This window comes from Pistacia vera, unplaced genomic scaffold (assembly GCF_008641045.1).
Source record: "Pistacia vera cultivar Batoury unplaced genomic scaffold, PisVer_v2 Contig190, whole genome shotgun sequence".
Lineage (NCBI taxonomy): Eukaryota > Viridiplantae > Streptophyta > Magnoliopsida > Sapindales > Anacardiaceae > Pistacia > Pistacia vera.
This window is the reverse complement of record NW_022195991.1, coordinates 1385318-1400999: the sequence shown is the minus strand read 5'-3', so window position 1 is coordinate 1400999 and position 15682 is coordinate 1385318. Positions and strand designations below refer to the sequence as shown.

The window sequence follows — 15682 nt, the reverse complement described above, 5'->3', positions numbered from 1 at the left end:
CAGAGGTTGGGTGTTTTTAAAACCGCTACTAAAAACCCTTCAAAACCGCTACGGTGGTTTACTCTCAAAACCGCTACGATGGTTTACCCTCATAACCGCTACCATCAAACAATTTCAAGTTCCAAAAGCAATTATAAGTTATCTATAATATAAGCACCTTGAACCTATTATCTAGCTTTCAAATTCTTTAAATTAGTAGATAAAGGATTTGCATATGATTATGACCAAAAATTATGAAATAAAACTACGAAAAAGTTAAAATAGGTAATAATAGAATTTGAGGTGGGTCTGACTCCTTACCCAATAAGACTTTTTTGAATGGGAGGATTATCCCCTCTTATAAACCAGTAGGCTTGAGCATGTCTAATCGGTGTGAGACTCCAACACTTCCCCTCACGGTCAAGCCCATATGTTGGGTCATGCCTGTTATTGGAGGTAGTCGTCGGCTCTAACTCCTCACCCGTTGATCAAGTACTCAGCTCAACTGAACCTAGGCTCTGATACCATGATAGAATTTGAGGTGGGTTTGACTCATCACTCAATAAGACCTTTTTGAATGGGAGGATTATCCTTTCTTATAAATCAGTAAGCTTGAGCGTGTCTAGTCGGTGTGGGACTCCAACATGTAATAATTACATACCTTTGGAATATAAATGATTATTATCTTACGAAATAGAAGTTTAATTTACTGTGATTATTGACTAAGGCTTAGTTTGGATTGCTGTAGCTTGTTCAATAATCACTTATGGACAAAAATTTAAAATAACCAACTTTAAATAAAATTTGTAGGGTGTTTAATTTTTAAATTTACTTTTGTTTTTGAAAGAATGATTTTCGTATGTGTAAAATTACAAAAATAGGTTTATTATCAATAACTTCTTTTAGTTTTTAGGATATTTATTAATAACTATATTTTAAAATAAAAAGTTTAAAACATTAAAAAAAAAATCCTGGCCAACGAAGTAGTTGGCCGAGAATTGTACCGATGATCAGTGGAGTCGCCAGATGTGTGTCCGATGACACTACTGGCACCATGATAACCATCAATAGGCAATCTAATCAATAGTGTCGGGGCGTCAACCATCGGCTGTGGAGTTTTGTAGAAGGAAGCCAACAAAGTTTTGGCCAAAACTTTGTTGGCCTCCTACGCTCAAAATCTATCGCAACACCTTATGAGTCCGCACAATCGAGTAGTTCATCTCTCGACGATCTTAATGGTGCTGACAATGTCATTGGATGCATTGTCAGAGACTCTGCTGGTCACCACTAGTAGTTTCGGCTGGTTATTTCATCGGCTAGGATTTTAAAAGTTTTCAACATTCTGAACTTTTTAATTCAATTAAGTTTTTTGAATTTTAATCTTTATTATAATATTATTAATTGAATTAAAAAATCATTTATAGAACAAAAATAGAATTTAAGTTAATCATAGGATGTTTTTGGTAATTAATCCTTTCAAAAGCAGCGTGTGAAATCTAAAAGCTAGAAAAACTTACTTTGGAATCCTTTAATAAAATAAATTATTTCGTTGTATAATCTCTTTTTCAAATTAGTTTATCGATCACTTTTCATACAAAACCCATCTACACAAACTAACGTGTTTTAATGTGATTGAATAATTTTGAATTAGAGATAAACTTAACAATTAAGGTAGACTATATGTCAAATATGTAGAGTTGCCACATCAGTTTGTTGAAAATAATTTGTATAATTAGTTTATATATGTAACATTACTTTTTGGATTATAGATTATGAAATAAGTGATTATGAGAAAAGTTACAACAATCTTGTAATTCACTTTAAACGTCTGTTTAGAAGCTAAGAGATTCATAGTTAATGTAGCCAATCCGTTTGTTTTTCTTATAAAGATGTTATTTTGAGGAGAACATGATGGTGTAAGGGAGAAAATGGTGAGGATGGTCTTTGTTGAGAGACTTTAAAATTGTGATTATCAATTCGCCCTCAAATTAATTAAGTAAATTTTACAAATAATAATACTGGCTTTGTATAGAACATTAAAAAAATATATACATATATATACAAATTTGATTCTTATTTGGAAATAAAAAATAAATAAATAAAAGGATGTGGTTTGACCATTTAGATTATATGGCAAAGATATTGGCCTTAATTTCATTATATACCATCTCTCATATAATAATAACAAAAATTAGGAAAAAAAATTATAATTCAAAAAGGAAATACATAAGAGAATTTAAAGAAGGTTTATTTAAGAATAAATTAATCTGTTAAAGTATAACTTTTATATGGATTTATTCCGAATAGCAGTAGCAAGACCGTAAAACCCTACTAGAAACTCAGACAAAACAACTCTGGGCCTCTGGCCGGTCAAACATCCTACTTTCCTGCGCACTCATGGCTTCCAGGTAAAACTTAAACTCTCTTCTTTTTTTATTTTCTTGTCTGATACTCACATTGTTTATACTTCCCATATAATCACAACGCGCTTAATACATATTTTGTAATTATTTAGGCGAGTAAGAGCATTTAAGCGGTGGATGAGTTCCCACGGCATTGAATACAGCGACGCACTCCATTTCAAAGACGACCCAGAAAGAGGAATCTCCGTTGTCGCCTTATGTGATTTGAAGGAAGGTGATGTGGTGGCAACAATTCCAAAAACTGCATGTCTCACTGTTAAAACTAGTGGGGCTTGTAAAATGATTGAGGCAGCTGGTTTGGGTGGTATTTTAGGCTTATCAGTTGCTTTGATGTATGAGAGGAGCTTGGGTGAGGAATCTTCTTGGGCTGGTTATCTTCAGCTCTTACCTCATCAAGAGTGTGTGCCTTTTGCTTGGTCTCTGGCTGAAGTTGATTCTCTTTTGTGTGGGACTGAGCTCCACAAGGTACTGTAAATTGTGTGGTGAAATTTAATTGTTAGTTTGAGATAAAGAAATAAAATTTATTTGCTTTGCTTATTTTTATCAAATAATTGCAGTAAAAACTGCATTTGGGTTCGATTAGGTCAAGTTGTTTGACCTTCGGGTCAAGTGCTTTTTTAAGTTCTCTAGTTTGAGTCCCTCACATTTGGTGTGCTTTAAGGTATTTTTGACAGAGTAATGAAGCAATGCCTGCATATTAGTTATCTTGGATTGTTTGATAGACTTAATTTGCCACTATTGGTTTGAAAATGATTAAAAAAAAAAAAAAATTTAAATCTCATTTCTAGATGCTTTTTTGGAGAAGTAGAGTTACAATTTTTCAATCATTCCAAATGTTGCAAAGAAAGGCGAAGAACAATAAAAAGACTTTATCACATTTGAAGTTATAAAATACTAATAAGTAGAAAACAAATAAAGAACCTTTACCTTGTAATTGAAAAAACAAAACTCCCGAGTACTGGTTGAAATTGGGGTATTTTTATGGGCATATATGTAAATTTATCATTTCAAAAATCTATCAGAACAGCTGAAAAATAAACTCCCAAGCATAGGTTGGGTGTTTTTAAAACCGTTACTAAAAACTCTTCAAAAACTGCTACGGTGGTTTACTCTCAAAATCGCTACGGTGGTTTACCCTCATAACCGTTACCATCAAATAATTTCAAGTTCCAAAAGCAATTATAAGTTACCTATAATATAAGCACCTTGAACCTATTATCTACATTTGAAATACCCTAAATTAGTAGATAAAGAATTTGCATATGATTATGACAAAAAAATATAAAATAAAACTACAAAAAAGTTAAAATAGGTAATGATAGAATTTGAGGTGGGTCTTACTTCTCACCCAATAAGGTTTTTTTAATGAGAGGATTACCCCCTCTTATAAACTAGTAGGCTTGAGCGTGTCTAATCGGTGTGAGACTCCAACACTCTCCATTAGTGTCAAGCCCATATGTTGGGTCAGGTCTGTTATTGGAGGTAGTTGTTGGCTCTAACTTTTCACCTGCTAGTCAAGCACTCAGTTCAACTGAACTTGAACTCTGATACCATGATAGAATTTGAAGTGGGTCTGATTCCTCACCCATTGAGACCTTTTTGAATGGGAGGATTACCCCCTCTTATAAACCAGTAGACTTGAACGTGCCTAATCGGTGTGAAACTCTAACAGGTAATTCCATACCTTTGCAATATAAATGTATTATTATCTTACCAAAATAGAAGTTTAATTTACTGTGATTATTGACTAAGGCTTAGTTTGGATTGCTGTAGCTTGTTCAATAATCACTTATGGACAAAANACATTGATGCATAAGTTGCTGCTTATGCTTGCCAGAAATGGACCTACAGTATCTCAGTGCTATAATTCTCTTTTTATTGTCCTTACATGTAATATCATTTGCAATGCAGCTTTAATCATAAAACTGGGGCTGAGGATGTACACTTCTCTTCTGTTTCTTCACATCATGAATCTGTCAATGACGATGATGATGACAATCATGAATATGCTAATGCTTCTGGTGATGATGATGAACCATCAACTGAAAATTCTGACCAGGATAGAGATGAGACTGATCCTTCCATGGGAAATAATTCTTCTGATAGCAGTGATGCAGAACCTTCTTCTGTTTCAGGGGATGATTCCTCAGTGTTGCAAATGATTATGGTGAAAGATGTCAAAGTTGGAATTGAGGTTAGTGTATTTTCTTGTACAGATATCCTTGTGTTGTGTCCTTCATAATTTATTTTATTTTATTTTTTAATCAGTGGCTTGAGTGATGAGGTTCTCTGGGTAGATTTTGAATTTGGTGTGCATTGAGTTGATTTAACTAACAATACACTAGTAGTTGAATTAATTAGCAATTTTTTGGTTAATCTTGTTGTGAAACTGAACAATCTGGTTTCGTGTTTAAGCGACCAACATATCTACCTGTTGAATATTGCTTTATATTTGTTCCTTTGCGAAACTTATGCTACCTTCCAACGAGATCTTGTTGGCCTTAAATTATAAGAAAGATGTACAAGTAATAGAAATTTATGATTCTAGGCTTAACTTGAAGGTTGTGTGAGAGTATTAGATATGTCACTGGCCTGAGCTATTGAGTTGTTGTTTAGTTGATTTATTATCATATATAGGCCTTTATTTGTCTTTTAAATTGTGCTCTCAGTTTTTTGAGTTCCACAATATTCTTCATTCTGGTCTTTTCCTTTCATTTGGTAAAGTTGGTGTGATTGGTTATGGTTTTTATTGTTTTCTAAATATAAATGATAATTGTGTCTTTTTATTTTTATAACTTCTGTCCGTTGAATGATGATAGCCCCTTTTAGATTACCATTAATTTGATATTACGGTATACTATTGAGGGTCTGTGAGTTATAATCTACATCATGCTTATGAAAAGTCTCATGCATAGAAGATGTATATTATGAGATTTTCGTATATCTTTAATTATTGACAGTTAGTATATTAAGTTGTATATAAGAATGTACACTCTACTTTCCATGTGAAATAGGATCACTTATCTTAATTATCAAAATGGAGATTTTAACTTAGTGCGTTAATGTAGTTGTAGTGTGTTGAACATATGACCCAGTGAAATATTTTCTCATTGAAAGAGAAAAAAAACTGTCATGTAGATGATTTTGGTCTAAGCTTAGGGAGGCAATATAATGTGATCATTATTTCTTATTTTTCTTTTTTCTTGAGTCACCAATTTTATAATGTTATCATTATAAAAAATTAGTGTTTGAGAATATTATTTCTCAAACAAATGTCATAATTATATATATATAAATTTATAATCTGATCATCATTATAAATCATGTATAAGTTAGTCAAGGTGTTGAAAGATGCTTCTCTCTTATTAATTACTTTCTACGTGCTGTTGTGGCATTTATTTTTTTATAGATTTTCAATACCTATGGGTTGGTAGGAAATGCTGCATTGCTTCACAGATATGGGTTCACGGAGCCAGAAAACTCCTATGATATTGTGAATATTGATTTGGAGTTGGTGCTTCAATGGAGTTCTTCTTTATTTTCTAGCCGATACACTAGAGCAAGGTTGTCCTTGTGGAGAAGATTAGGGTATTCTGGATGTGTCAGTCAAAGTTCTGAATATTTTGAGATAGCATTCAATGGAGAGCCCCAAATTGAGTTGCTAATATTATTATACTTCATTTTACTACCTGAAGATACATATCATACGTTGGATCTAAGTTTATCAGCTGGTGAGAGTTACAATGAAGCAATATGTACGATTTTGTCCAAGAAAAACAACATTGCATTGGAAAACACTTCAGATATGAGCACAGAACTATTCTTCACTGAAAGTGTTTGTAATGCGCTCTCTTCATTGGCGGATATGCGGGAGAGTTGTTACGCCATCAAGTCAAAAGAAGATGATATTGAAGTCCTGAGAAGTGGTTCCACAAAAGATAGGAAGTTGTACCATTCTTCGGTATTACGTTTAAGTGAGAGAAGGATTCTGGAGAATTTAAGAAATTATGCAGCTGCTCTTATGCAGTCACTGAGACCTGCTAAGCGAAGCTCTATGAGAAAGAGATTAAAGAGGAATGGGATGCAGCATTAATTCTTTCGTCTAATCAGTTTCCATGGTTATTCTTTCCCTGCTTTCTCTCTGTTATCTTGTCAGATTTAATTTTATCAAGCAACGACAATGAGTACAATGATGCTAACACAATAACTGGTCAGTAATACATTGGCAATCTCATTTAAGGTAATTTTTCTCATAGTTGTGTTAATCAAATGCAATTGTATCACTTAAGATGCCATGTAGCTTATGTTTGTAATTCTGTGCCATTTTGATTGATTGAATTGTATTCAAATATATGAGTTTCACTTATTCATCTAAGCTTGTTTTTCGGAAGATTTCAAATAAGGTGACAAATTCTCCTGTTCAATAGAACAGCTTCCTTTTCATATTTTTCTTTTGTTACATATTGGCTAATTTGGATAAAATTCTCATATTAAGTGGCGCTGTTTCGGAATAAGAGATTTTGTAGAATGAAAAGTATTTTAGATGGATTGCAGTTATAATAATAAATAACCCTTTTATTTTTTTTAAGCTTTTAGAGATTTATAGATGTTGATACAAAAATGGAGCCAAATACTATAACCAAAACAAACCAACCACTAATATTGGAGCAAATGTATTCCATGTCGATGGGGTGTTATAAGTCCGTAAAACTAGTGTTATAGTTACACCCCATATCAACTTTAATAATTGAGACAAATACTTCTTTTACCGCTACCAATTCTGGTTAAAAAACTTGTAATAAGTAGTAATTGTGTGTAAAAAGTAATCGAGGGTTGTATAGACCTATTTAATTAATTATATTATTAAACGGGTTCTCAACCAAAATACGACATGATGAAATAGGTGTTTTTTGTGTTATTTTACCCTCCCATGGGGTTTTAGCGCTAGGTGATGAGACATCATATGTTTTAAAATCCTAACTGACCTCTTTACATTTCAAAATCAGTCAATAACCTCCTTTATCGGTCTTTAATACCAAAAAAATGTTAAACCCTTTCAATAAGTAGAATGATAGTTCACGTTTATATCTAATTTATTAACTATTATACTATCTTTGAACTTTAATTGCTATTAATAGTTCCTTTTATGAGGATGAAAAAGTCTTCCATAGAACGAATGTTCGTATATATAATTAACTGTTTAGTTTGAATACATTAATCCTGATGTATCACAATACAATACTATAATTAACTACATAAGAAAATGGACTTTGTTCTCTTCTCTCTGTATTTGTCGTATTAATAATCAAATACAAAACACGTAGATCAAATATATATACGGTTCTTATGGACACATTCTACATATCACATGGATCCCCGACCTTGTTTATTGATGATTCACTACCAGCCAGACATTTTTTCTAGTCTTGGAAATTAAAGAGAAACGATTTTTGCAGAAACCCAATGCAATTCTTGTCATATCTGCCCACTGGGGGCCGATGTTCCCACTGTCTGTGTCGTTCAAAAACACGACACCATCCACGACTTTTACAGCTTCCCGAACGAAATGTACATGGTATGCTGCTAGCCTTCTGTTGTTAAGAAACAGAAAAATAATTGGATTATTTTGAAAGGTTTAAATTTACATGCCATTTGATTGAATATGATAAGATGAAGTTAGCGGGGTTGACGGATTATGTTGAGTTGTGCTTTAGTTCTTTTTGGTGAGTTATTTTTGTGTTTTGCCTTCTCAAGTTAATTAAGTACATGTCCAACTAGCAAAATTATTATTTTCTTTCATTAATTTTCCACNAAGGATTTTTGCAGAAACCCAATGCAATTCTTGTCATATCTGCCCACTGGGGGCCGATGTTCCCACTGTCTGTGTCGTTCAAAAACACGACACCATCCACGACTTTTACAGCTTCCCGAACGAAATGTACATGGTATGCTGCTAGCCTTCTGTTGTTAAGAAACAGAAAAATAATTGGATTATTTTGAAAGGTTTAAATTTACATGCCATTTGATTGAATATGATAAGATGAAGTTAGCGGGGTTGACGGATTATGTTGAGTTGTGCTTTAGTTCTTTTTGGCGAGTTATTTTTGTATTTTGCCTTCTCAAGTTAATTAAGTACATGTCCAACTAGCAAAATTATTATTTTCTTTCATTAATTTTCCACGTAAATATATGTTATGCTTAAAAAATCAGAGCTAATGTAAGCTTACATCAGTGAATACCAATCAGAGTTCAGCAAGACTTTGTGCTGTTCAGGATCTGTCATGTCGCCCTAAGACAGAGAGAATACGGATGTCACCAACTCAGCATGCTCAAGTTTTATCTGTAAATGAATGAGGTCTGTACACCTGTCCAAGCCTTATATAATTTAATGATATTTCCTAAGTTATTAGTCAATGGGACGCAAGGAAAGACTTGCACGACACCTACCTACTTATAGACATATAATCATTACCTTAAACTCAGCGGCTATAAATAGAGGACTCCCCCTTACAAAATCAGGATCTCTATTTTCATAAAAACAAATATCAAAGACAACCTACTAGAAAGAGGCTAACTTAATATTCTTCTGAATACTAAGTTTTTGTACTTCTATTCGTTGTTGACGACCTCTTCTAATTTGCCTAATAATCAAGAACACTTATATATAAAATAATAGTGGATATAAGAATCGCTTTAAGCATCCGAACCACTATATAATTCTCACTGTCTCTTTTATTATTTAGCCTTTGCACTTGACTGTAACCTTATCCTAACTCTCAAACCAATCACGTGTAACTTCTAAGACTCAATTAACATTTTGCATGTGCGAAGTCGTTGGTGTCAAAATTACGCATCGATAATATATATTATTTCTTATTAGAAACTAAAATAAAAAAATAAAAAATAAATAAAAAAAAAAAAAAACCAACTCACCATGTGTTGTGTCATGAATCGGTTGTTTAGTAAAGATTCATATGATATAATTTTCAATTCTCTCAAATCTGTGTAATAAGTTGCTATTGTTATGCCATTACCAGCTCAAGTATCCTGCACCAGGAGCTCCAGAATTGGCAAAGAGAGTGAAGGAACTACTCACAGCGTCAGGCTTCAAAGATGTTGAAGAAGATAGAGAGGTGAGTCTGACCATGGCGCATGGGTTCCATTGATGCTGATGTATCCAGAGGCGAATATACCAGTGTGCCAGCTCTCAGTTCAGACGGAGAAGGATGTAACTTATCATTACAGCATGGGGAAGGCATTGGCCCCTCCCAAGAAGGAAGGTGTCCTCATTTTCGGTTCCGGAAATGTTGTTCATAACCTGAGGGCTATAAAATCCAGTACTGATACCATTTTTCCATGGGCTCAGGAATTTGATACCTGGCTTAAAGCTGCTCTCCTTAAATAAAGGAAGGTAATATATTATTTTCAGTAATATTAAATATACATATACAAAGTTCCCAAATGATGAGGTTATTTATGTGTCAATATTACATTGATTATATGATAATTGAATAAGTTAGTAACTTCTTTGTAATTTATATGATACTGAATTAAGCTGTGACATCACTCGAGATACAAAATTAGGATACTAACTTTGTATGTGTAACATTACAGTTTTCTTTTATATGTATCTTAATTGACTTGGGAAAAGAGAAGGAGATGCTAATATTTTTAGCAAGTGTTGGTTGTTTATGTTTTAATAATGACTTAGATGAGATTAATTTTTGCACACAGATACGAGGATGTGAATCACTATGAAGAGAAGGCGCCGCCTGCGAAAATGATCCATCCTAGGATAGACCATTTCTATCCGTTGCATGTAGCAATTGGTGCTGCTGGGGAAAATTCAAAGGCAAATGGGTTCTCTTTCTTACACTTCTTACAAGTCTGCAACAACCACTTGATTCCCATGTCGATGCCTTTATGTTAAATATAAATTTCATATTTCATTTCTCAATTTTAAAGTAACTATTATTTCCAAAGCTACTTATATATATACCTTTATTTGTTATATTATGAAAATAATGTAAAGCCAAAACGAGGTCGTTTCATTTAAGTTAATTGAAGGAATCCTGGCCATCAGATCAAGACAGATCCAAGAGCTGACATTTGCTGATATGGGCATATATAAAAGAAGAAATAGTGTTGTGAACAATTGCAACTTTTGTTAATCTGAAAGGTTAGGGTTCGTGAGGAAAAATTAGAGAAAACTAGGGTTGGGTATTTGCTAAGGCTTTCTGGGAATAATCTGGGTAGATTAGAGAGAGGGTTGCGTTTCCTTCTTGAGGCTGGGTTAGTCCTCTGTTTCTTGCAGATTGTAGAGAGATTCTTGAGCGAATAGGCCTAGGTTGAGTGTTGCTCTGTTTCGGCAGATTTGTATGGTTTTTCTTCTTGTAATTGTTGGATAATCTTTTAGTGCTGTGAGTATCCGTATTTCGGAGCTCAACGTGGATGTAGTCTATCCAAGATTGGATAGACGAACCACGGTAAATTTCGTGCCTTGATTTTGTGTGTGTGTGTTTTGATCTTGAATCTTGATTGTGTTTGTTTGTGTTGCGAGTTGATTAATTAGGCTTGGGTTATAGCAGTGGTATCAGAGCCAAAGTTCTAAGGTGTATCTAGGTTTAGAAATCGTTTAATTCTTGACGAATTCGAAAATTAGGGTTTGTCAGTTTTTGGGGGTTTTTTGATTTAAAGGTTCCTAGATCATTAGGTCTTCGAATCTTGTTGAGTCTTGGGATTAATTCGTGAGATTAGGTTACAAACACAGGGGATCAACGAAATTCGTGCAAAATCGAAATTAGGGTTTTGTTAGGATTTGGGGGTTTTTTCAAATTAAAGGCTTCTAGAGCTTTAGGGTTTCGAATCGTCCTGAATCTGGTCGAATTGGTTAGTCTGAGTCACAAACACGAGTCAGGGGAGAAATCTTGGTATTGCCTAGGGGTTGTAGTAGTATTGTTACTTTCGTCTTGTTTGATAAAGTTTAAGGGTATTTCGGCTGGAACACCAGTAACCGTCTTAAAAACTGTCTGGTAGTACGTGGCAACCTCTGGTATAACAACGCCACGTACTCCTTAGACTCTCCTGTCCTGTCATTACAATACAATGAGCATTACTCGTATGGAGATCTCCCAATACGATGGAAAGATCGATTTTAATACATGGAAAAAAAAGACAAAGGCCCTACTTTCACATAATAAGGTAGGGCTTGCTCTGGAAAAAGACACCACCAAGTGGTCTGAAGAGAAACTGAAAAAGAAGACTGAAGTGGATAAGGAAGCCTATAATCTAATCATAATGAATCTGTCCGATGCAGTCTTGCGAAAGGTAGATGGCATGGAAACACCGCTCACACTCTGGGGTAAACTCGAATCCCTTTATTCCTTACAGTCTGCACCAAACTTAGCATTTCTTAAAGGACCCTTATTTTCTTATAAGATGGATGTTACTAAGTCTGTAGAAGAAAACCTTGATGAGTTTCTTAAGATGACATTAGTGTTGAAAGGTACAGATCAAGAGTTACGAGATTCTAGTTTGGCGATGATACTGTTAAATTCATTGCCTGATGAGTACTTAGTGGTGAAAAATGCTTTACAATACACTAAGACAGTTCCTAGTGTTGACCTGATTATAGCTGGCCTGATATCTAGGGAATTGGAGTTGAAAATACAGAAAAGTAATGGGAATAACTTGTTTGTCAAGAGTAGGACAGATCCTGGACAATTAGGAAGGGATAGTAACAAGAATTTCCAACAACACATGAACTTTAAGACTAAGAAAAAAGGGAAGAATAACAAGTCTAAGGGAGAAACTGGGAAGTGTTTTCACTGTAATAAACTAGGTCACCTTATGAAGAACTGCTATGATTGGATAAAGAAACAAAAACAACACAATACAGAGAGCAATTTAGCTAGCACTAGCACTGGCATTGAAATTTCAGAAGCCCTCACTGTCTCAAACCAAGCCAGTAGTAAGGAATGTGTTCTAGATTCGGGATGCACTTTTCATATGAGCCTAAACAACAAATGGTTCCAGAACTTTAGGAAAGGAGAGTTAGAAACTGTTTTCATGGGTAATAATCACTCTTGTAAGGTTCAAGGTATAGGTAACATAACCATTAGGTTAAATAATGGTAAAGTCATAATGTTAACCAAAGTAAGGTTTATACTTGACCTTAAAAGAAACCTGATTTCCTTAGGAACTTTGGATGTAGTTATAAGGCAGAAAAAGGGTCCATAGTTGTGTATAAGAATAATGAAATTTTGCTTGAAGGGGTCAAACAAAATGGGTTGTACATTCTGTGTGATCAACATTGTGCATTCACTGTAAATTCTGCTCTATCATCTACTGATCTGACTGCTATAGAGAAATGACATTTGAGACTTGGCCACATAGGCCAAAAAGGTATGACAGTGTTAAGCCAACAAGGCTATTTTGGTAAGGAATCTATATCTGAATTAACTTTTTGTGAAGTTTGTGTGTTGGGAAAACAGCACAGAATGAGTTTCCAAAAGGGAACTCATCTGGCTGAAAAAGGGTTGGATTATGTGCATGCAGACCTTTGGGGTCTTGAAAGGGTTAGGACACATGGAGGGAATTGCTATTTCCTCTCTATAGTGGATGATTATAGCAAGAAGGTATGGGTGTACCTGCTTAGGTCCAAGGATGAAGCCTTTACTAAGTTTAAAGGCTGGAAAAACCTGGTTGAAAACCAAGTTAATAGGAAGGTGAAAACCTTTAGGACAGACAATGGCTTAGAATTCTGTAATCTAGATTTTGACTCTTACTATGTAGAAGAGGGAATTTTAAGGCATAGGACAGTTAGGGGAACCCTTCAGCAGAATAGGGTTGCTGAGAGAATGAATAGAACCCTTCTAGAGAGGGTTAGATGTCTCTTATTCACAACTGGTCTACCAAAAACCTTTTGGGGGGAAGCACTAGGTACAACAGCGTATCTTATAAATAGAAGCCCTTCTAGCTCAATAGAATTTAAGTACCCTGAAGAAAAATGGTCTGGGAGGAGACCATCTCTTGAACATCTAAAAGTCTTTGGATGTGCTGCATACGCACATACCAGAGATGGAAAGTTAGAGCCAAGATCTCTTAAGTGTGTTTTTTTAGGATATCAAGAGGGAACTAAGGGTTATAGGCTGTGGGAAAAGGCTGCCCCAGGGGTTAAGGTAATTGTTAGTAGGGATGTGATTTTCAATGAAACTGTTTTTCCTTGCAAATCTGGTACTAACAGTGCAGGTAGCTCACAAGAAGATTCTGAAACTTCTGGACAAACTGGGACAACTTAGTTTGAGGTGGAGTCTGAAACAAATCCTGATCAATACATCCAAATAGATGAGACTGATCCACTTGAAGATCATCCACAGCAAACTCAAGAGCAGGAGGATGAAGATCACCCTCCTAACAATGCTGAAGTGGATCAACATGGTAATCTGGCCCAATATCAGTTAGCCAGAGACAGAGTCAGAAGGGAGATCAAACCTCCTGTTATGTACAGCTATGCTGACCTGATCTATACAGCACTCTTGGTTGGTTTAGAGGTACATCGATTAGAACCTAACACTTATGATGATGCAACGAGTTCAAGGGACAAAAAAGAATGGGTGACTGCTATGGAAGAAGAGATGGAGTCATTGCACTCAAACAAAACCTGGACACTAGTTCCAAAGCCAAAGAATTAGAAGTTAGTGGAATGCAGATGGTTGTACAAACTGAAAGAAGGGATAAATGAATCTGATCCACCAAGATTCAGAGCAAGGTTAGTGGCTAAGGGCTACACTCAGAGGGTAGGTATTGACTTCACTGAAATATTTTCTCCAGTAGTTAAATTTAAAACTATTAGAATCATGCTAGCAATTGTTGTTCAATATGACTTAGAGATAGAACAACTGGATGTTAAAACTGCTTTCTTGCATGATGAGTTGAATGAGAAAATATTCATGAGTCAACCCTTAGGCTTTAAGGATAAAAAACTGCCTGATTATGTATGCTCACTAAATAAATCTCTGTATGGACTTAAACAATCCCTTAGACAATGGTACAAGAGGTTTGATGCATTCATAATAGGAAATTGATTCACTAGAAGCATGTATGATAATTGTTTCTACTTTGCCTGTATGAATAACTTGCCCATCTATCTTCTGTTATATGTAGATGACATGTTAATAATTAGTAAGTCCATGTCTCATATTAATGCTTTAAGGGCCAAATTAAATACTGAATTTGATATGAAGGACTTAGGGAAGGCAAAGAAAATACTAGGAATGATGATTGATAGAGATAGAAGTGCAAATACCCTTAAACTCCATCAATCCTCATACTTACAGAAACTGGTTTTAAAATTTGGTATGAATGAATCCAAAGCAGTGACAATGCCCTTAGCAAACCATTTCATACTTAGTAAGTCTCAATCCCCAAAAACAAATTCAGATAGGCTAAAAATGGAGAATGTCCCTTATTCTAATGTCATAGGTTCTGTAATGTATGCCATGATATCCACCAGACCTGATCTAGCATATGCAATATCACTATTAAGTAGGTTCATGTCAAATCCTGAAAATGAACATTGGAATGCTTTAAAATGGTTGATGAGATACATTAATGGCACTGTTCAGATTGGTTTAATTTTCTGTAAAAGATATGCATCACTTGATCTGGTTGGGTATGTAGATGCAGATTTTGCAGGTGATCGAGACTCTAGGAAGTCCACAACTGCTTATTACTTTACATTGGGAGGCAACTTGTTAGCTGGAAAGCACAGTTGCAACCACTAGTTGCACTTTCCACTACTGAAGCAGAATACGTGGCAGTCTCAGATGCATTCAAGGAAGCAACATGGTTGCAAGGGATTCTGACAGAAGCTGATCTGTTGACTAGCACAGCAACAGTTTACTCTGATAGTCAGAGTGCCATCCACCTGAGGAAGAACCTGGTGTATCATGAACGAACAAAACATGTGGATGTTAGGCATCACTTCGTCAGAGACCTGATTGCAAATGGAGAAATTAATCTTTTGAAGGTGCCTACTGAAAAGAATCCATCAGACATGGGAACCAAAGTAGTGACCATAGCCAAGTTCAAGCACTGCTTGAACTTGCTTCACATCAGATAAACACTTTCTCTTAGAGCTGAGAAGAAATGTGGGATAGCTTACTGCACTAAAAAGGAGTCCAACAATGAAAAAGGAAATAAATGAAAGGAAGGGAGTTGACTTCAAGGTGGAGACTGAAAATAATGTGAAGCCAAAACGAGGTCGTTTCATTTAAGTT

General features: G+C 35.0%; 1 protein-coding gene and 1 pseudogene across 1 annotated transcript; both read left to right on the top strand.

Moving 5' to 3' along the window:
• Positions 1-2292: 2292 nt before the first annotated feature.
• LOC116127319 (N-lysine methyltransferase setd6) lies at positions 2293-6800 on the top strand. Its single transcript, XM_031412972.1, has 4 exons — positions 2293-2387; positions 2495-2872; positions 4314-4596; positions 5812-6800. Exons 1-4 carry the CDS (start codon positions 2377-2379, stop codon positions 6493-6495), a joined length of 1356 nt encoding a protein of 451 aa, XP_031268832.1. The 5' UTR covers positions 2293-2376; the 3' UTR covers positions 6496-6800.
• Positions 6801-7554: 754 nt separating this feature from the next.
• On the top strand, positions 7555-10306 carry LOC116127318 (annotated as a pseudogene).
• The last annotated feature ends 5376 nt before the right edge of the window (positions 10307-15682 follow it).